The sequence below is a fragment of the Pseudophryne corroboree genome, chromosome 11, assembly GCF_028390025.1.
Source record: "Pseudophryne corroboree isolate aPseCor3 chromosome 11, aPseCor3.hap2, whole genome shotgun sequence".
NCBI classification, from domain to species: Eukaryota; Metazoa; Chordata; class Amphibia; order Anura; family Myobatrachidae; genus Pseudophryne; species Pseudophryne corroboree.
Genome location: NC_086454.1, coordinates 245,439,953 through 245,463,515, shown reverse-complemented (window position 1 = coordinate 245,463,515; position 23,563 = coordinate 245,439,953). Strand labels below are relative to the sequence as shown.

Here is a 23,563-nt window from a genome sequence, read left to right as displayed (position 1 = left end):
GATTCAGATGCAATTGCAGTAGTAGTTTGGTCTTTTGGCATAGCTGCTACTGCATCTTTATGGTAATGCTGTTGCCGTTGGTATCCTATTGAGATACCCACCGGCTTATCTGCCAATGTGCGTACAAAGATGCACTCTCGGCGGACCATTGGCCTGGTCATTGTACATTGCACCTTCCTATGGCTGGTGCAGAATGTCAAACTCACCATGGCCGCTGGTATCAGTTCACCTGTCTCTTTACATGCAATCACTGACACTGACACACGCCCACGACCTGTGCTCTTCAGCCCCTGTTACCATCCAGAAAAGCCAACCGATTTTGTATAGATCTCCTCCCTCTATGCCCCTCCTACCAGACTCAGTCTAGAAAATGTGCCCGGAGGAGCCGGTCACAGCTAGGGGAGCTCCTAGAACTTCTTTAGTTTTATTATTTTTCTAAGAGTTAGTATAGGCACTGGGAGGCTGCTGGCAACAACCTCCCTGCTTCATGGAACTTAGGGGGGGAGTAGTGTCCGCCCTGAGGGGTTTTTAGCCACTATCTCTGCTGACTGGACATTAGCTCCTGAGGGTGATAATCGTTAGCCGCCCCAGGTGACCGCTCACTCCCGCAGCATGCCGCCACCCCCTAACAGAGCCAGAAGAATTCCGGTGGCGAGTGAGTCACCGACCCCCTCAGCAAGCGGGGAGCGGGTGTGAAGATGGCGGCAACAGGGTGGGAACGCAGTATTAACTGCGCTCCGGAGGCTCAGTGGTACATTTGCGCTGTGAGGGGCGCCCTGAGCCAGTGCCGATGCCCTACACTGGTCAGCAAGTCTGTCAGGTACCTCGGTTACACTGCCAGCAGAAATCCTCAGGCCAGTATAAAGAATTGAAGAGCGGGAAGCAGCGCCATGTTCAGGGGGCGGAGCTTCTCCTCAGAGCGGACCCAGCAGCGTTCAGCGCCATTTTCCTGCCTGCAGATCCTCTACAGAGATGCTGACAGGGAGAGCTGTCCCTCCAAGCAACTCCAGCTATCCTGTGTGGTACCAGGGGGTTGTAGAAGGGAGGAAAGGCTGTGTAAATACTGTGTAGTCTATTAAGGTACACAGTAAGCGCTAGGTAGTTGTATTAATCTACCTCAGTAAGCGCTGTGTGTGGGTTGGCTCCAATCTCTGTGTCTCTCTGTGGCATACTTGGGGGAAACTGTGTCTGACATTTCCGTGTGTGTGTGTGTGTGTGTGTGTGTGTGTGTGTTTGTTGTCTCACATAGCCATGTCATATGCTGCAGAGGATGTTTCCTCTCAGGAGGAATCCATTCCATGTACACAGGAATGTATTGTCTCAGATCCCTATTAATGAGCCTGGGTGGTTGACCTCTATTAAGGGGATGATCTCTCAGATCTCTACCAGGGTAGCTCATACTGAGACTGAAACTCAGGTGTTAAAGAACTCTATGGCAGTTTGGTCAGGTTCTGTTCCACTTCCTGCAAAATCCCTTAGTATGTTCCCACAGAAACGTGCACTTGCCCAGATTATGCAAGATGACACGGATACCGACTCTGATACAGCAGTTGAGATGGGGACATGCTGAGGGGGGCGGCATCCCTTGAAAGGGGGTGCAGCTCATGATTGAGGCCATTAGAGATGTGTTAAATATTACTGACACATCACCTGAGCAGGTTGAGGAGGCTTACTTCACTGACAATAAGAAAGCTTTGCTAACTTTCCCTGCGTCAAAAGAATTGAATGCCATATTTGAAAAATTCTAGGAAAACCCGGAGAAAAAATTCCAGATCCCAAAAAGGGTTCTGGTTGCTTTTCCCATCCCTGAGGAGGATAGAAAAAAATGGGAAAACCCACCCATTGTTGATGCATCTGTCTATAGACTGTCTAAAAAGGTGGTTTTACCTGTCCCTGGATCTACCGCGTTAAAAGAACCGGCTGATCGTAAGATTGACACTACGCTCAAATCCATATACACTGCTTCAGGAGTGGCGTTAAGGCCAACTATTGCCTGTGCATGGATTTCTAAAGCCATAGTAAAGTGGTCAGGCACATTACTAGAGGATTTGGATACAATGGATAGAAGTGACATTGAATTGTTTTTACATAACATACAGGATTCTGCGGGGTTCATGGTGGAATCTATGAAGGACCTGGGTACGCTGACTGCACGGATTTCTTCCATGTCAGTCTCAGCTCGCAGGGGACTCTGGCTACGCCAATGGTCTGCAGACGCGGAATCCAGGAGAAGTGTGGAGAACCTACCCTACACAGGTCAGGCTCTTTTTGGGGAAGTGTTGGATGTGCGGATTTCCACGGCAACCGCGGGTAAGTCACCTTTCCTTCCCTCTGCTACACCTTCTACGAAGAAACCATTTTCTTCAGCTGTGTCGCAGTCCTTTCGGACTACTAAGGCAAAAAAGTCCAAGCCTCCTACCACTTTCTTTAGAGGTGGTCGTGCAAAATCCCAAAAGCCTGCACCCGCAGGCTCCCAGGACCAGAAACCTGCTTCTGGCTCCTCAAAATCCTCAGCATGACAGTGGACCGCACAGCCTGGAGGTCGGGCTGGTGGGTGCGATACTCAGACGTTTCAGACACGTCTGGTTGTTGTCCGGCCTGTATCCCTGGGTACAGGATATTGTGTCCCAGGGGTACAGACTGGAGTTTCAAGAACTCCCGCCTCACTGATTCTTCAAATCAGGCTTGCCGCTTTGCTGACGGACAGGGCTATCCTATGGGAAGCCATCCTAAAATTGGAAAAGCCACAGGTCATTGTCCCAGTTCCACCTCATATGCAAAACAAGGGTTTTTATTCAAACTTTTCGTGGTACCGAAACCGGATGGTTCGGTCAGACCAATTTTGAACTTGAAATCGTTGAACCCTTACCTGAGAGTGTTCAAATTCAGAATGTAGTCTCTCAGAGCAGTGATTTCAGGTCTGGAGGAGGGAGAGTTCCTGATATCTCTGGATATCAAGGATGCGTTCCCCCACATTCCGATTTGGCCGCCGCACCAGGCTTATCTCAGAATTGCACTGTTAGACAGTCACTATCAATTTCAGGCACTGCCATTCGGCCTCTCCACAGCACCGAGGGTGTTCACCAAGGTGATGGCGGAGATGATGGTTCTCCTCCGCAGACAAGGGGTGGATATAATCCCATATCTGGATGATCTGCTGATAAAGGTATCATCCCGGGAGACGTTGTTGCAGTCCATTGTTCTCACAACTCACCTGCTCAGGGAACAAGGTTGAATCCTGAACCTTCCAAAGTCACATTTGGAGCAGACAAGGAGATTGCCTTTTCTGGGGATGATCCTCGACATGGAAGTGCAGAGGGTGTTTCTGCTGGAGGAGAAAGCGTTGGTGATTCAAACAATGGTCCGGGATGTCCTGAAGCCAACCCGGGTATCGGTTCATCAGTGCATTCGCCTTCTGGGGAAGATGGTTGCCTCCTACAAGGCTCTACAGTACGGAAGGTTTCATGCTCGGTCCTTCCAACTGGATCTTCTAGACAAATGGTTGGGATCTCACCTACACATGCACCAGAGGATACGTCTGTCGCCCAAAAGCCAGTATTTCACTCCTCTGGTGGCTGCAAATGCCTCACCTTCTGGAGGGCTGCAGGTTCGGGATTCAGGACTGGGTCCTTCTTACCACGGATGCAAGTCTCTGGGGCTGGGGTGCAGTACCTCAGGGGGAAACCTTCCAAGGAAGGTGGTCAAGCCTGGAATCCAGTCTTCAAGTAAACATTCTGGAACTAAGAGCTGTCTACAACGGTCTTCTCAAAGCGGCTCATCTTCTGCGAAATCGAGCCATTCAAGTGCAGTCGGATAATGTAATGACAGTGGCCTACATAAACCGACAGGGTGGAACGAAGAGCAGAGCTGCAATGTCAGAGGTAACAAGAATCATCCTCTGGGCAGAAAAGCACGCGCTGGCGCTGTCAGCAATCTTCATTCCGGGAGTAGACAACTGGGAAGCGGACTTCCTCAGCAGACACGATCTCCATCCAGGAGAGTGGGGACCCCATCCGGAGGTGTTCACGGAGGTGACAGATATTTGGGGTATACCTCAAATAGACATAATGGCCTCCCGTCTCAACAAGAAGCTTCGGAGGTATTGTTCTAGGTCAAGGGACCAGCAAGCCATGGCGGTGGACGCCTTAATGACTCCGTGGGCTTTCCAGTCATTGTACGTGTTTCATCCACTTCCACTCATTCCAAGAGTTCTAAAACTCATAAGGAGAACAAGAGTTAAGGCAATCCTCATTGCTCTGGACTGGCCAAAAAATGCTTGATACGTGGATCTTCTGGGTCTTCTGCCAGAAGATCCGAGGCCTCTTCCTCTTCAGGAGGACCTACTACAAGAGGGGCCGTTCGCTTATCAAGACTTACCACGGCTATGTTTGACGGCATGGAAGTTGAACGCCAGATATTAGCTCGGAAGGGCATTCTGAGCAAGGTTATTCCTACCCTGATACAGGCTAGGAAAGGAGTAACATCTAAACATTACCATTGCATTTGGAAAAAGTATGTCTCTTGGTGTGAATCCAAGAAGTTTCCTACGGTGGAGTTTCAACTGGGACGGTTTCTCCTCTTCCTGCAAGCAGGTGTGGATTTGGGCCTGAGGTTGGGATCCGTGAAGGTCCAGATTTTGGCCTTATCCATTTTCTTCCAGAAACAGCTGGCTTCCCTCCCTGAGGTTCAGACTTTCTTGAAAGGGGTTCTGCATATCCAGCCTCCCTTTGTGCCGCCTACGGCACCCTGGGATTTTAAAGTGGTATTACAGTTCCTCCAATCGGATTGGTTCGAGACTACAGGAGGTTTAGGTCAAGTTTCTCGCGTGGAAGGCTGTCACTTTGTTGGCCTTAGCTTCTGCTAGACTTGTGTGGTAGTTGGGGGCTTTGTCTTGTAAAAGCCCCTACTTGGTCTTACATGAAGATAGAGCTGAGCTCCGGACTCGTCAGCAGTTCCTTCCGAAGATTGTGTCGGCATTTCATATCAATCAACCTATTGTGGTGCCAGTGGCTACTGAATCCTCAATTTCACCAAAGTCCTTGGATGTTGTAAGGTCTCTGAAAATCTATGTGAAAGAGGACTGCTCATCACAGAAAATCGGACTCTCTGTTTGTCCTGTATGATCCCAAGAAACTTGGGTGTCCTGCTACTAAGCAGACTATATTTCGCTGGATCAGGTTCACTATCCGGCATGTGTATTCTACGGCAGGATTGCCATGTCCTACGTCTGTTAAGGCCCACTCTACTCGTAAGGTGGGTTGTTCCTGGACAGCTGCCTGGGGTGTCTCGGCTTTACAGCTTTGCCGAGCAGCTACTTGGTCTGGGTCGAACACGTTTGCTAAGTTTTACAAGTTCGATACTTTGGCCTCTGAGCACCTGAAGTTTGGTCAATCAGTTCTGCTCTCCCTCCCGTTCTGGGAGCTTTGGTACATCCCCATGGTACTAATGAGGACCCCAGCATCCTCTAGGACGTAAGAGAAAATAGGATTTTAAATACCTACCGGTAAATCCTTTTCTGGTAGTCCCTAGAGGATGCTGGGCGCCCACCCAGTGCTTTGTGATCCTGCAGTGGTTGTTTAACTCAGTACTGTTTTGTTATTTGGTTAAGTAATCTTGTTCAGCCGTTGCTGATTTTTCAAGCTAGTTAGCTTGGTTTGCCTTGTATGTGTGAGCTGGTGTGAATCTCGCCACTATCTGTGTATAATCCTTCTCTCTAAGTTGTCTGTCTCCTCGGGCACAGTTTCTAAACTGAGTCTGATAGGAGGGGCATAGAGAGAGGAGCCAGCCCACACTCTCAAACTCTTAAAGTGCTAGTGGCTCCTAGTGGACCCGTCTTTACCCCATGGTACTAATGTGGACCCCAGCATCCTCTACGGACTACAAGAAAAGGATTTACCGGTAGGTAATTAAAATTCTATTTTTTCCATCCTGGCACCCATAGACTCGTGTGCTCTCATTTGAAAGGGGGGTGGATTGTTACCTGTCAAAAGGCTCAGCACAATGACAAAGGGGTATATTGAAGGAAAACTGTTGGGTCCAGTGATAAAGCTAAATATTTATCTTACTTTAAACCCTTTAAGAGGTCTAAGAACACTGTACGCTATTAGCGTATGGAATACCGTAAGGGTACACACGTTGCATAACAATCGCTTAGCCGTAGTCGAGACGCTCAAGCGTTACGTTCGCTCACGGCCAAGAGATCACAGGCAGGCCCGCTATTGGCTGCCGACTAACGTAATGATTCGCTATAGCGTAGCGGACGCTCGGGACCACGAGGAGATCACCAGCGGCTCACTATGTTAAACCTTATAACTATACCATAAAACAGTGTATCATGCAGTAAACCTTGGTGTAGTGATAAGATGAGAATGCAACACAGTGTAAGATGGCTTACACTAAAGCTGTTTGAGCGATAGAGACGCTCCTATTACCCACTGCGATATAATGAACACACAATACCGGTCTAAGGGTCTAACGCCTTTTAAGGAAATGAATGAAAGTTCATAAAGAATAATACAATACAAGTCATACACTACCAATATAACATAGACTCCCTAACCAGATAACCACACATGAAATACAATATCAGTACAATAACTATATAAGAGAAACGAGAGAGAAAGAGAAGAGAGAGAGAGAGAGAGATGGCTCAGAACAACAAGAAAGACAATATGATTGCGGAGAAAAACTTACGCACAAAGGGGAACGATCGCATGCGCCTCTGGATATCCAGCTCCCGATTATCAGCAATGAGAACCGTTGAAGAGTGAGAGCTGGATAAGATCGGCTTGTCTATTTATGCCCCACACACAATACGATTCAATGGTCCCTACAATCTCATTGTTCATTGGACACAGGAATTCGTCTTCGCACTAAAACAAAAGGTCATAGGTTGATTCATACAGGTGGGCTGAGTCTACTTCCAACTGCTCAGGTGGGTGGGAAACTAGGTTTCCCGCCGCATGGATAAGTAAGTGCAAATAATAGTAAATGGACATAAACTTCTTATGTCCATAACTATTCACACGAGCGATTAATCCGCTTCAAACCAACACCGGAATATTGCTAATTAAATACTCTTCCGATGGATACTAAACACCACTGTATAATCCTTGTCTGACCCTTTGTATCAGACAAAGAGGGATCTCTCTGTCCATGAACATGCTACATTAACTAAACTTTCAGAATCTATCAAAGGGACCATAATCTTCAAAATACATTATATGGTATAAATACATATCGATTGAGTCGCCCGCTAGACGCATACAAACTCTACCGTAAATCCGCATATCGTGCGCCTGCGGGTGCACGCGAAGGCGAGTATGCGCATGCACGGGAGAGCTCTTGCACGCGCAGCGGGAGCTCGCATGAGGTGCAAATATGGCAGTGTGCATAGTGATATTTTTCTGACTTTGACAATCCACCCTTTGGCAGTCAACAATAACTGCCACTTCCTAAAACATTTCAAAACGAGAAAAATATATGTCAAGTGTAAATACATTTCCATGATTGGGTAGGGGAGGAGAGGAGAAGGTAGGAAAAGGGTATGACCTAGTGAGATAGCAGAAGCATGTGTGTATGAATCCATGTTTGGGGGGTCATGTATCATCGTGCCGTACGTGTTTTAAATCAAGCTTCGAGGTATTGCGAAGTATACATTAGAATTCCTTCTTATCCCGTGGTACGGGTCTGTGGATGGGCTGTCAAACTTTACCGAGCTCTCTTCGGCTTTTGGTTGCAACAAAATGGGGGAGCACATTTTAGTTGATGATACATGAATGGGGGAATATGTGAATGCTGATATCTGTGCCGGTATTCCCTATCGTCTATGTGTGTGCTTTACCTGAAGGTTGTAGAGAAGAAGATAAGACACAATTATGGTAAATGCTGTGGTATTCTATGTCGGGTTAATGAATATTTGTCGGTTGAAGTCTTGTTCGGTGTCTGTTGAATGCAGTCTTCTTTGGGCTTTTGCCAATAGGTGTGAGCAAAAGCTTTGTCAATGTCCATAGACTTACAAAAAGTGTTGGGCTAGCGTAATTTTAAAATTTCTAGGGAAACTGGGGGTCTATGGCATAGTTCATCAAATATCTGTGTATAAGGTTGTCAAAACTTCTTCTTTAATCCATCTGTTGTCTGTATACAGGCTCGTCAAATTTCTCGTCCAAGTGGGTCTTTTTACCTTGGAGAAAACGGAAAAACAGGTGAAAGAAACGGACCGTATAATCGCATTTTCATCACATCATTGTCTCTACCGTTGGGTCATAAATCAAATCCATTGGAATTACAATTTCCTCACTCCTTAGACTCATTACCCTGGTACTACGTTTGCACTTCATTAAAGCCTGACCGCATCTAAATATCAAGCCAATCGTTATGACAACACCTAAGATACATAGGAGAAACTTCCCTACATCCATTATGACTCCTTGAGCCCATTCTCCTAAACCAGAGAACCAATTTTGCGGGTTCAACCATGACACCCAACCAGTCAGCTCATTACCCACAGCAGCAAGGGTGAGATTGTGTCTCCTGCGAAATTCCCACTTTAATTGGAGAATATCGTCCATCTTTTGGTCTATGACCTCGACCGGGTCCTCGGTACTATTCGTTATATATGTGCAGCATTTCACGCCGTACTGCATTGCCAGTGTGACACAATATCCACCTGTCACTGCCGTGAGATAATTGAGAACCATTCTATGCTGAACCAGTTCTGTTTTATAAGCTTGAAGCTCCCTTCCAGTATACCTAAAAGTGTCATCATACATTTCTGTGATATTGTCTAACAAATTTGCGAGCGCAGATATGTATTTATAATTCAACACTCCTCTGGCGGTGCGAGTGATGTCTAACGCAAGTAGAAACTGAATCCCGGTGGATTCATGGATCATGTCAGAGGCCGGATGCTCTGTTCTTCCTATCAGGTGCCGTTTAACTACGTGCTCGTAATGAGTGTGAGTATAAGGAGCTTGGGCAACACGGTGTATATCTTTCATTTTGGCATGTGATACAGTCATTACTTCAGGCAGTACTTTTCCAATATAACACAATCCTTCAGAGTTTGGGGCAAGCCACTTATACGCCTTCCTCCCGCATATGAAATATGCATCATCGGGGAGAACATATGGGACGGAGTAGGACATAACCATATTACACATCTTCCATGTGAAATCTCCTAACCCTAATTCTCCCATCTGTCTAGTACACGTATCAGCTTGTACGATATGTGCACAGTATCCTGGTGATACCTCTCCAACTCTCGTAATCCTACTTCCTAGGGTATACCTATATCGGAAAGATTTTCCTCTACTGGCTATGTGGCGTATAAGCTCTGTATCTGTCGGCACTCTATCTGCTCTATATGAAAAGGCCATGGTTTGGTTACTCCATGAAACTTCCCAATTTCCCGGCTTTCGGGGATTGGAAATGTTAAAACATATTAGGGGTCTATCCACATGATATTGGTGGAGCTTCAAACTAGGAGGACTGGAGATATTAAACCTCCTGTCCACCGGCCTCCCACCACTTAGCTCAAGTACCTCCCCTATCGTTAAAGGAAATGGTACTAAGCCTGATTTACTATGGCCTTGAGGTACTTGAGAGCATACCCAACAATCTGTCTGATTTAACACATTACCCACTAAGGAGTGATAGTCACTCAATGGATGCCGGTCCATGTGGATATTAAAACTGGACTGACATTTCTTGATACACCCATCCTCAACTACATTGTCACAGAGCCTACAGATACAGTTTTCTTCGGCTAACAATCCTTCACAATTCCTTCGATGGTCTATGTTATCGGATCGTTTTCTGATACTCGCCTTTGCTTGTTGATTATGTTGTTCTTGGAAAACTACGCCTTCATCTCTGTCATCAGAACCCATTCCAGAACCTTTCTCGACCTCCATGGTACTCTCGCCGGAACAGACTGCTCTGGTCAGCATCATGGTCAACAGGAAAATCCGGATCACAGTCTCTTGAGGCAAGTCCATCTTGTAGGAGGAAACGGAGAAGAATGAGAAAGGGGAAAAAATAATTTGAGGGAGAGGGGATGGGAAGTGGAGAAAAACAATAAAAGGGAACAGGCAATCGACAACTGCTTTTGATCTTGTGATTTTCAATGCTCAGGTGCCGCCTCAGTCCTCCTGGAACAGACACTCCAGTGATACAACTTCCTCTACCGTCTGTTCCTTATCACGGGACCTCTCTGGATCAGCAACCTTCTTACAATGGGACGAATGAACCCAAGTCTCTCTCTCGGCAACCTTCAATGCTGTAGTGCTAGTCAATAAGACTTGGTATGGTCCTTCCCATCTGTCAATAAGGCAACCTAAACGTAGAAAATTCCGTATCATTACATAATCCCCAGGTTCAATGTCATGACAATTACTATCTGGTAAATCAGGAATCACCAACTTCAAATTATCATTTTGATTCCTTAGCTGTTTACTCATGTTAATCAAGTATTTTACAGTCACTTCATTGTTACACTTCAAATCATCCTGAGGGTTAATCATAACATGCGGTTGTCGACCAAACAAGATTTCAAAGGGAGACAGATTAAGAGGGGACCTGGGAGTGGTTCTGATGCTGTATAGTACAATGGGTAAAGCTTCTGGCCATGTCAATCCTGTTTCTGCCATAACTTTGCTCAGTTTATTTTTAATAGTGCTGTTCACTCTTTCCACCTTCGCACTCGCCTGTGGACGGTATGGAGTGTGCAGCTTGCTATCAATTCCCATCAACTTACACATTCCTTGAAAAACATCACCTGTAAAATGGGTACCCCTATCACTTTCAATTATTCTAGGGATACCATATCTACATACAAATTCCTGCACAATTTTCTTAGCAGTAAACATAGCGGTATTTGTGGCCGCAGGAAATGCTTCGACCCAATTTGAGAACACATCTATACAAACAAGTACATATTTCAAATTTCGACAAGGGGGTAATTGAATAAAGTCAATCTGTATTACCTGAAAAGGTCCGCCTGTAGGTGGGATATGCGATGGTTCTGTTGGTATTGCCTTTCCGATATTCTTTCTCAAGCAGGTAAGGCATGACATTGCTCTCTTACCTGCATGAGATGAAAATCCTGGGGCGCACCAATATGCTCTTACCAACTTACACATTCCTTCCTTGCCCAGATGAGTCAGCCCGTGTGCTGCCTCAGCTAGACATGGAAGATATGCTCTGGGGGCCACTGGTTTACCTTGTCCATCCGTCCAGAGTCCTGAGGACTCCTGGCCATATTCCTTTGCCTTCCAGACTGCCTTTTCCTGTGTGGAACACAAATTTTGCATTTCACACAGCTTCTGTGTGTTGATGGTATTAAATACCATCAATTGTGTGGTGTCTGTCTGTCTGGGGGTACCAGCTGCTAACTTAGCAGCTTCGTCTGCTCGGCTGTTACCAAGTGATACTGGGTCCTGGCTATATGTGTGTGCTTTACACTTGATAACAGCCACTCTGTCGGGTTCCTGTATCGCTGTTAGAAGCCTTTTGATGTGAGCTGCATGCGCTACCAGTGTACCAGCTGCTGTCATGAAATTTCTGAGGCGCCATAGGGCTCCGAAATCATGAACTACCCCGAAAGCGTATCTAGAGTCGGTGTAGATATTGGCTGACTTGCCCTTAGCCAATTCACATGCTCTGGTTAGGGCGACCAGTTCAGCAACCTGGGCTGAGTGAGGTGGGCCTAGCGGTTCAGCTTCTATGGTGCCTTGGTCATCTACGACTGCGTATCCAGTACACAAGTCTCCCGAGTCCGACTGTCTGTGACAACTACCATCCGTGTAGAAGGTCAGATCTACATCTTCCAGTGGGTTGTCACTGATGTCAGGCCTTGCGGTAAAATTTTGGGTCAAATATTCCATACAATCATGTGTGTCATCCTTTGTATTAAATTCTCCTTCCCCACCACTCTCATCCTCCACCCTTTGTGCCTGTCCAGGCACACCTGGGAGATATGTTGCAGGATTTAATGCACTGCATCTCCTTATGGTGATGTTTACGGGGGCCATTAGTGCCAATTCCCATCTTGTAAACCGCGCTGATGAGACGTGCCTGGTTTGGGCAGAATTTAGCAAGGCTGACACTGCATGTGGTGTATGAATTGTGAGGTTGTGACCTAGCACTACATCTTCGCTTTTCGTTACTAGCAATGCTATCGCAGCAACGCTTCGCAAGCATGTGGGGAGGGATCGCGCTACCGTATCTAGCTGAGCGCTGTAGTATGCTACTGGCCTGCTGGCATCACCGTGCTTTTGGGTTAGGACGCCTGCCGCGCAACCAGCACTTTCTGTTCCGTACAGCTCAAAGGGTTTCCCATAGTCTGGCATACCTAATGCTGGCGCCTGTGTTAGGCACTGTTTAAGTTTCTCAAATGCCATCTCGGACTCGTCTGTATGCGAAATCCGATCCGGTTTGTTTGAGGAGACCATCTCCTGCAAAGGTAACGCCAGAATGGAAAACCCTGGGATCCAGTTACGGCAATACCCACACATTCCTAAAAACGTTCTGATCTGTTGCTGGGTTTGTGGCAGAGTCATGTCTCTAATTGCTTGAATTCTATCAGCGGTCAGGTGTCTCAGTCCTTGTGTTAGACAGTGTCCCAAATATTTTACTTTAGTTTGGCATAATTGCAACTTGTCTTTGGAAACCTTGTGTCCTGTGTCTGAAAGATGAACCAGGAGCTGTTTCGTATCCTTCAGGGATGCTTCCAATGAGTCTGAACATAGTAGTAAATCATCCACATACTGTATCAATACTGATCCACTCTCTGGTTGGAAAGACTGTAAACAATCATGCAAAGCCTGGGAAAATATACTTGGACTGTCTATGAAACCTTGTGGTAATCGAGTCCATGTGTATTGGACTCCTCTGTATGTAAATGCAAACAAATATTGGCTGTCAGGGTGCAGAGGTACCGAGAAGAAAGCGGAGCAGAGGTCAATAACAGTGAAAAATTTCGCAGTGGGAGGGATTTGCATAAGGATGACAGCTGGATTTGGCACTACGGGGAACTGACTCTCAACTATTTTGTTAATCCCCCTTAGATCCTGCACTAGCCTGTAACCCCTCCCCCCACTCTTTTTCACAGGGAAGATGGGACTATTGGCAGTGCTGGACGTTCTTACCAGAATGCCCTGTTGTAGCAAGCGCTCTATTACTGGGTATACTCCTAACTCCACCTCTGGCTTCAGAGGGTATTGTGGGATTTTTGGAGCTATCCTACCATCTTTTACTTGCACAACTACTGGAGCTACGTTTGCCATCAATCCAGTGTCTTGTCCGTCTTTAGTCCACAGTGACTCTGGTATCTGGGATGTCATTTCTTCTACTTGGGATGGAGTCCTATTTGTCATAATGGTATGTGACAGTAATTTTGATGGGGAGTCTAACATGTCTCGCACTTCCTGAGCGTGATTCTCAGGTATGTCCAAGAATACACCTTCAGGAGTACAATAAATGACGCACCCCATTTTACACAATAAGTCTCTTCCCAGGAGATTAGTCGGTGCCGATGCAGCCAGCAAAAAGGGATGCTTGGTATGTAAAGGCCCTACTGTAATCTCGGCTGGTTTGCTAACAGGGTAATGCTGGACTACTCCCGTTACTCCTATGGCTGGAACTGTCTTACCAGTGGTTCTCATGCCCACTGTCGAATTTATCACTGATTTGGCCGCCCCCGTATCTACAAAAAAGTTTAATGATTTACCAGCTACATTAATTGCAATTTCGGGTTCACTTCCAAGACTTGCAATCAATTTTACTGGCTGCAGATTACAGGTATGGCCACACCCCTATTGGGTATGGTGACCTCCCTGAATCCCGCTGGCAGCAACTACTTGTGAAGGGGTTAAATGGGAACTACCAGAGGCTTTGCTGCTGCTGGGAAGACGATAGGCTGCTGGTAATAATTAAAATTGAAGGAATAGAGGAGAAAGACAGCGGAAAACATCGAAAGAAACCTTTGATGTGAAAGTACACCGCACCTTGAAGTAAGCATACATGTGAGCATCCTATATACCCAGAGACCTACTCGTGGGTGCTTGATTATTTTGGATACTGCATTTGTATGGGTGAAAGAAACCTTGATGTGATTTATACAATTGTTTTAGAAGTAAGCACATGTAAGCAGTCCATTTATGCGAGTCACTGAGGTGGACCTTACGAGTAGAACTGCACATCCCAAGTACTGAATAGTCGAAGGAACCTGGGTGTACATTTTGTTCCTCTAATACCCACAGAGACTGTACTGAACATTTGTGTTTATATTGTGTTTTTTTTCATACATCATCTTTGGACGACGGATTCATATATGAACTCACTTGTATGAAAAGGAACGGACTTTAGCCCACACGGGTAATTTCTTTGGACTTTTTACTATTTGCGCCACCTAGGGATTATTCTAATATTCCCTTTCTAGCTTGCCAGTCTCTGTTCGGGGGGTATCTTTTTGTTTCCCCTGCATGTGGCTCATAACTCCGTTTCTGCGGACCCTGCTCCCAATGTCGTGTGTCGTGTCGTTGTCTAGGGGGTTGATAAGACTTTTGTATGTTTCTCGATTTACAGTCTCGTGCAAAGTGTCCCTCTCTATGACAGGAATAACAGGTTACCACATTTGACTTACCCACAGGGTTTGGTGATCTATACAAAGGCTGCCTTGTGGTCAGGGCCTGTATACTTACGGCCATTAACTTATCACTTTGTGACTCCCTGTGTCTGGTGATATTCCGATCGTGATCCACAGCTGCCTCTCTCAAAGTAGCCACCGACAGACCTCGCCAACATGGTTGCGTGGTCTGTACCCTTGTCTTTAATGCCTCTTTTAAACCATCCATTAGTACAGATACTGCTACTTCTCGATGGTTTATGTTTGTTTTAATGTCCTCTATGCCTGTGTATTTTGCCATATCTAGTAATGCCCTGTGAAAATACTCTGCAGCTGTTTCTGACTCTTTTTGTTTAATGGAGAAAATCTTGTTCCATTTAACTACAGCTGGAAAATACTCCTTTAACTGTAAACTTATCCTTTTTACATTGTCTTTGTTGTACACATCTGTAAGAGGTACATCCTGATCCAATCCACAGTCAGCTAAAAATTGAGCCGAGTCGACATTGGAGGGTAAACAAGCCCTCAGCAATACCTGCCAGTCTTTGTTATTGGGCTCTAAAGTGTTCCCTAGGTCTCTGATGTATTTCTGGCTAGCAACTAAGTCTTTCCTAGGGTCAGGGAATTCAGACACTATGGTTCTTAATTCCATTCGGGAAAACGGGCTGTACATGGCAATGTTCCTGATAGGAGTGACTCCTGTGGTGTCCGTTTTCCCATTGGGAACTGCGATTACCCTAACGGGAGCAAGTTTAATAACATCATTCTGTGTAGATTCTACAGCCTGTGGTGAAATGGTTTCAGCATAGTGTATGGTGCCGTACTTACCCGTAGATACGACCTCACCTGTCCCTCCGCTAGGGGGCTTTGTTACTAATCTTAAGGGTTGGGCCGTGCCTACTGTTGTTTCTGATATGGTGGCTGCTAGAGAGAGCGCCGATATTGTTGCCGATTCGTCCTCTTGATCACACTCCTGGGGAAAGTTCAAAACAGGGTACAACTTGCACGGGTTAATACTTGCATTGGTTAACTTATTAACATTTACACAGTTGCTAAGTGTTTGTTTGTTACACCCTAATGCGTCATTCTCCGCAACCAATTTCTCTCCCGATATGTATGGTGGCGGCGGGGCCGTGGCTATCAGTTTCTTGATAGGATTAGATCCCGCCGCCTGAGCCAATCCTCTCTGTATTTCACCCTCCTGTTGCCATAACTGCAAATAATCATAATGTTTGATTCGTCTCTTTGTTGATTTAATGAGACATATCCTCCTCCTTAAATTTTGTAACACTTCTGGGCTAAAGCTGCCTACTCTTGGGAACTTCTCCCCGTCATGCACAGTCATTCTCTCCCATTCATCACATAAAACTTCTGTGTGTGAACCGTATTTTTCACACATTACGTACCTTGCCGACCCGATTGGTCGGTTTACTGAATCAACCCGAACCGAGGTTGATCGCCCCCTACCTGAACAATTGGCCCCCATACCTGTAGGTGTTGCTTTCACCACCTCTGACCTTCAATCAGGGTCTTCAGCGAACCCTTACAAAACCAAAATGTTCAAGATAGGCTGACGGTGGCGGTTTACCGAGTACCCCACTCACTCGCCCACGCCGACCAATACGACCTACACACTGCCCTAGTGCTGGCACACTCGACCCAGGGCCCCTATGAACCTTCGTTTACTGGAACATGTGAGTGTGATCCACAGAGCATTAACCCTTTCCAGTAACTGTTGGTTGTTGGATAATTCCTGAGTGACCAGCGAACTTCCCTTTAGAAAATAAAAAATTACACAAATCACGTCAGAATGTACAAATAGTGTTTGTGACCCGTTTCGTACACAAATGGTACTGGTCAGATTAACTAATGCACACAATTACGTGCGGTACAATCGTTCAGCACATAAGCAACTAATCTTATGTGCGGAGCGACCAGTGGAATCGAAAATTGCGGCTGCGAATTCCTTCAGCATGAGCTTTATTGGCCTATATGGGTTCTGCACCAACCCCCTGGGTTGTGCTCTTTTCTCTATTTATAGCGGACTTCTTTGTCTGCTGTACCTGGACCTCCTGGTCAATTCCGGACCTCCTGGTCTGTGCTACAATAGACCTCCTGGTCTGCTATACTCTAATGCTGAGATTTTATGTTTAACAAAGGATGCCTCCCTTGCCACCATGCACGTCACTTACATGTATGTACCCTGCGAGAACTCGACTTCTTGTGGTTCAACCTCAAAAAATTGTATAAACTTATATATGCAAACACTCACTCACCACATGTACACTTTTGTTTCTATTTCTATTTCTGCGCAGAAATTTTCTTTCCTTTAGACCAGATGTGTTGTAAATTTGGAGAAGGATCTGTTAGTCTAAATTTCGGACACTAAAATAGATTTGCGCTATTTATCGCGTTGCCACCTTTTCGCCTGTTACAATAACACTAGCGTGTGATTTGAGTTACGTGGGCGTACCCGGACGCTCCGTTGCGTAATATACGCTGCGTGCGTCGGCCTTTGAGTTGCGTACGCGAGTCTCACCCTTTGTTAGAGACACGTGTACACAAAGCAACTATCCACCGTAACACAATGTACACGTTTATCAATTTAGGTGATCCTCGATCATCTACCGAACACCACACCAATCTCTCCTTGTATCTTTAGGTAGAGCTGTGTGTGTGCTTTGCAATTTATTTCTTAATGTATTACTTTTATACTTTAACTATGAAATAGCGACAAATCTCTCTTAGCACGTTTATCAATTATAGAATGGCAAACAAAAGAGTGATATATGAAAATACACGAATGAAAAGAAATGCAGATATGTGCGTGCGTGCGTGCGTGCGTGCGTACGCAAGACAGAAATAAACAGTTTTAAAAGACACTAGCGTGTTGTTCTTACCTCCGGTTCCGGATTCCCTCAGCACCCTTTACTAAGTGAAGCAGACGCTTATCCAGACAGCACTGCGAGGAATATGATCTCCCGCCCTTTGCTGATGGATAATGTCTGCTGAAATTACCTAGCAGAGATATGTGAAGGACGGACGAGCCGCCAATTGATAAAGCTAAATATTTATCTTACTTAAAACCCTTTAAGAGGTCTAAGAACACTGTACGCTATTAGCGTATGGAATACCGTAAGGGTACACACGTTGCGTAACAATCGCTTAGCCGTAGTCGAGACGCTCAAGCGTTACGTTCGCTCACGGCCAAGAGATCACAGGCAGGCCCGCTATTGGCTGCCGACTAACGTAATGATTCGCTATAGCGTAGCGGACGCTCAGGACCACGAGGAGATCACCAGCGGCGCAGACGCTCACTATGTTAAACCTTTATAACTATACCATAAAACAGTGTATTATGCAGTAAACCTTGGTGTAGTGATAAGATGAGAATGCAACACAGTGTAAGATGGCTTACACTAAAGCTGTTTGAGCGATAGAGACGCTCCTATTACCCACTGCGATATAATGAACACACAATACCGGTCTAAGGGTCTAACGCCTTTTAAGGAAATGAATGAACGTTCATAAAGAATAATACAATACAAGTCATACACTACCAATATAACATAGACTCCCTAACCAGATAACCACACATGAAATACAATATCAGTACAATAACTATATAAGAGAAACGAGAGAGAAAGAGAAGAGAGAGAGAGAGATATGGCTCAGAACAACAAGAAAGACAATATGATTGCGGAGAAAAACTTACGCACAAAGGGGAACGATCGCATGCGCCTCTGGATATCCAGCTCCCGATTATCAGCAATGAGAACCGTTGAAGAGTGAGAGCTGGATAAGATCGGCTTGTCTATTTATGCCCCACACACAATACAATTCAATGGTCCCTACAATCTCATTGTTCATTGGACACAGGAATTCGTCTTCGCACTAAAACAAAAGGTCATAGGTTGATTCATACAGGTGGGCTGAGTCTACTTCCAACTGCTCAGGTGGGTGGGAAACTAGGTTTCCCGCCGCATGGATAAGTAAGTGCAAATAATAGTAAATGGACTTAAACTTCTTATGTCCATAACTATTCGCACGAGCGATTAATCCGCTTCAAACCAACACCGGAATATTGCTAATTAAATACTCTTCCGATGGATACTAAACACCACTGTATAATCCTTGTCTGACCCTTTGTATCAGACAAAGAGGAATCTCTCTGTCCATGAACATGCTACATTAATTAAACTTTCAGAATCTATCAAAGGGACCATAATCTTCAAAATACATTATATGGTATAAATACATATCGATTGAGTCGCCCGCTAGACGCATACAAACTCTACCGTAAATCCGCATATCGTGCGCCTGCGGGTGCACGCGAAGGCGAGTATGCGCACGCACGGGAGAGCTCTTGCACGCGCAGCGGGAGCTCGCATGAGGTGCAAATATGGCAGTGTGCATAGTGATATTTTTCTGACTTTGACACCAGCTACTGAGCAAATTGTGTATGTTTCTCTATCAATAGTAGACAATCACTTGTACATAAACTTGTTGTTTCTTTGTTTTGATCAGGCAAGACGACTCCTTGATCTCATCAGGTTAAAGGGAAATGATCCAGCCCATTATCTGATAGCATTTCTCCGCAGCGTAGAGCAGGGGGGCGCAGCACAAGTTGCAGATGGTAAGTGGAATACCTTGTACTTAATATTTATATTTCCTCAGGAAGCAGTAAGAACAGAGGCCCTCATTCCGAGTTGTTCGCTCGCTAGCTGCTTTTAGCAGCATTGCACACGCTAAGCCGCCGCCTACTGGGAGTGAATCTTAGCTTAGCAGAATTGCGAACGAAAGATTAGCAGAATTGCGAATAGAAAATTCTTAGCAGTTTCTGAGTAGCTCGAGACTTACTCCTACACTGCGATCAGTTCAGTCAGTTTCGTTCCTGGTTTGATGTCACAAACACACCCAGCGTTCGCCCATACACTCCCCCGTTTCTCCAGCCACTCCCGCGTTTTTTCCTGAAACGCCAGCGTTTTTCTGCACACTCCCAGAAAACGGTCAGTTTCCGCCCAGAAACACCCACTTCCTGTCAATCACACTCCGATCAGCAGAACGGTGAAAAAGCTTTGTTATGCCGTGAGTAAAATACCTAACTTTTGTGTAAAATAACTAAGCGCATGCGCTCTGCAAACCTTGCGCATGCGCAGTAAGCGACTAATCGCAGTATAGCGAAAATCGTCAACGAGCGACCAACTCGGAATGACCCCCAGAGTACAGTAATATGCCAATAGATTGCCAGATCCATATGAGTGAAGCTTCTGTAAGGAAATGGTGCCTGGACATATTTGAACCAATCGGTACAGTTAACATTGCTTTCTGCATCAAATGCTATTTTTTTTGGCCTTAGGGATTCAGTTGTTATACGCTCTTGGTCTCTTGCAGAAAGCAAGTGGCATCAGTGCCGTGGGCCTGTGATATGGTCCACGTACAGTATATCATTTGTGAACACAATTTCTTACATTTGTTGTGCTTTAGTTACTGTTTCAGGTTAGGTCATACTTGCCTACTCTACCGGAATGGGCAGGAGGCTCCCGAAAATCAGGTAACCCTCGCGCCCTCCCGGTAGAGCAGGCAAGTCTCCCTTATTTTTCAGGTCCCCCCCCTGCCGGGCCACCCACTTACTGAGTAAAGTGGGCAGTCCGGGCAGTCGATGACGCGATTCAGCAAGAATCACAGCCATGCCCGCTGCTGTATATTGCCGGTAATCGCGGCATTGCAGAGCAGGGGGCGTGGCTTAAATGATGTACTATGATAATCATAACCAGCCCCCATTCCGCATCCGCCCCGCCCCCTATGGACGTCATAGCCCTGCACCGCTCCGCTGCTGAGCCGACCTGGCTGCTCTCTCCCGGAGAGAGCAGCCAGGATGTCGGCATGTATGGGTTAGGTCTGCTGTGTAGGCTGCAAGGAATTACCTGCAAAACAGTCTGATTCCATCTTGTGAAGCATTGAGAATCCTTCGATGAGGGGTTCTCAAGTGCAGTCCTCAAGTACCACCAACAGGTCACATTTTGTGGATGTCTTTAATCATGCACAGGTACGATATCTATTTTGCTGGATTAATAATTATCCCACATGATTCCATAAACAGAAAACTTGAGGGCTGACATTGGGAACCACTGCCTTATGCTGGGCATTCACTGACAGTCAGCCTGAAAGCAGCAGATATCATGGTCACGATAGTGTATGGGTCGGGTGGTCGGCTGCACCAGTGCATACACTGCCTGACGCAGCAGACCGCTATCGGATCTATCCATCGAACCAATAATTAATGATGGGTAGCGGCAATACAGTACTGTCACAGACCAGAGGCAGCGGCCGCCTCGCTTACCCCTGCGCGTCTGCTGGTCCGTCTGGCGGCCCCCGCCTCCGGCGATCGTCGGGTCCCGGCGTCTGGCTGGCGCTGCTCCCGGCGGTTCCTCGAAGTGTGGGCGCCGCCATTGCACCCGGCGTCACGTGGGCGGGAGTGGGTGGCGTCACAGAACCGCTCCACCAATCCTGTTAGGGCGAGAGATTCAAAACCAGACGCAGGGCAGAGCTCCGGCACCTGAGTATCGTCGCTTTTCCAGAGGTGATCTCCAGTGCTCCTGTGACCGCTGTGCTACCTCCTAGAGTTTCCAGCATCCAGTCAGCTTTCCCAGCATATCGTGCTGCTCGCTCACCTAGTCTCCAGTGTCTTTAAACAGCGCTCACAAGTTCTTCAATCATCAGCGTCTTTGAACATTGCTCAAAATCTTCAGTGTCTTTATAATCGCTCACAAGTTCTTCATTCACCAGTGTTTTTATCATCACTCACAAGTTCTTCATTCATCAGTGTCTTTATCATCGCTCACAAGTTCTTCATTCACCAGTGTCTTTATCATCGCTCACAAGTTCTTCATTCACTAGTGTCTTTATCATCGCTCACAAGTTCTTCATTCATCAGTGTCTTTATCATCGCTCACAAGTTCTTCATTCACCAGTGTCTTTATCATCGCTCACAAGTTCTTCATTCATCAGTGTCTTTATCATCGCTCACAAGTTCTTCATTCACCAGTGTCTTTATCATCGCTCACAAGTTCTTCATTCACCAGTGTCTTTATCATCGCTCACAAGTTCTTCATTCATCAGTGTCTTTATCATCGCTCACAAGTTCTTCATTCACCAGTGTCTTTATCATCGCTCACAAGTTCTTCATTCACCAGTGTCTTTATCATCGCTCACAAGTTCTTCATTCATCAGTGTCTTTATCATCGCTCACAAGTTCTTCATTCATCAGTGTCTTTATAATCGCTCACAAGTTCTTCATTCATCAGTGTCTTTATCATCGCTCACAAGTTCTTCATTCACCAATGTCTTTATCATCGCTCACAAGTTCTTCATTCATCAGTGTCTTTATCGGCGCTCACAAGTTCTTCATTCATCAGTGTCATTATCATTTATCACCGCTCACAAGTTCTTCATTCATCAGTGTCTGTATCATCGCTCACAAATTCTTCAATCATCAGTGACTTTAAACATCGCTCACGAATTCTTTAGTGTCTTCCACCATCGCTCACAAGTTCTTTATTAATGTACATTTAAACATCGCTCACAAACTCTTCAGTAGCCTTTGACACTGCCCACCAGTCCTCTTTCTTCCATGTGTTGCAGTATTGCTCCCTTCCCTAAATAAAGTTCTTCAGCATTTCTTCATCAAACACAATTGTCAGAGTCCTGTATGAGGAAAACCTATATCCGGCCTTCTCTGCTCCGACCCAGCTGTGGTGCCTCTTCCCGACCATCGGAGGAACCCCCGAGTTCACAACACTCCCAATCCAGGTCAGTGACAGTATACTCAGGCCCCATGGACCCGGGGGATCGGAACCCAGAGGCAAGTGCCATCCAGGACTTGGTTTCCCGAGTTCAGAGTCAGGAGGCTGCACAGAGCCAGGTGATGCAGTATCTCCAGGAATTATCCGGTCGGCTGGCTCAAATTCAGGCTTCTCTGGCTTCAGTAGTTCCGGCTCCAGCTCCAGTGCCCGCTCCAGTGGTTGTCCCTAGTAATGTTCAATCCTTGTCTGGAACTAGGTCACGCCTTAAGCTTCCCACTCCCTCTCGCTATAATGGGAATCCAATTCTTCAATCATCAGCGTCTTTGAACATTGCTCAAAATCTTCAGTGTCTTTATCATCGCTCACAAGTTCTTCATTCACCAGTGTTTTTATCATCGCTCACAAGTTCTTCATTCATCAGTGTCCTTATCATCGCTCACAAGTTCTTCATTCACTAGTGTCTTTATCATCGCTCACAAGTTCTTCATTCATCAGTGTCTTTATCATCGCTCACAAGTTCTTCATTCACCAGTGTCTTTATCATCGCTCACAAGTTCTTCATTCATCAGTGTCTTTATCATCGCTCACAAGTTCTTCATTCACCAGTGTCTTTATCATCGCTCACAAGTTCTTCATTCACCAGTGTCTTTATCATCGCTCACAAGTTCTTCATTCATCAGTGTCTTTATCATCGCTCACAAGTTCTTCATTCATCAGTGTCTTTATCATCGCTCACAAGTTCTTCATTCACTAGTGTCTTTATCATCGCTCACAAGTTCTTCATTCATCAGTGTCTTTATCATCGCTCACAAGTTCTTCATTCACCAGTGTCTTTATCATCGCTCACAAGTTCTTCATTCACCAGTGTCTTTATCATCGCTCACAAGTTCTTCATTCATCAGTGTCTTTATCATCGCTCACAAGTTCTTCATTCATCAGTGTCTTTATCATCGCTCACAAGTTCTTCATTCATCAGTGTCTTTATCATCGCTCACAAGTTCTTCATTCATCAGTGTCTTTATCATCGCTCACAAGTTCTTCATTCACCAATGTCTTTATCATCGCTCACAAGTTCTTCATTCATCAGTGTCTTTATCGCCGCTCACAAGTTCTTCATTCATCAGTGTCATTA

The 23,563-nt window shown here is 45.8% G+C and overlaps 1 protein-coding gene across 5 annotated transcripts in view; it reads left to right on the top strand.

Annotated features, from left to right (window-relative positions):
- Window positions 1–23,563, top strand: part of NOD2 (nucleotide binding oligomerization domain containing 2) — a 275,792-nt gene that overhangs the window by 138,899 nt on the left and 113,330 nt on the right. For all 5 annotated transcript variants that reach the window (XM_063945323.1, XM_063945319.1, XM_063945321.1 and 2 more), the window contains one exon: window positions 19,154–19,262. In XM_063945323.1, the coding sequence (XP_063801393.1) occupies window positions 19,154–19,262 (109 nt within the window). The remainder of the gene's footprint in view (window positions 1–19,153; window positions 19,263–23,563) is intronic.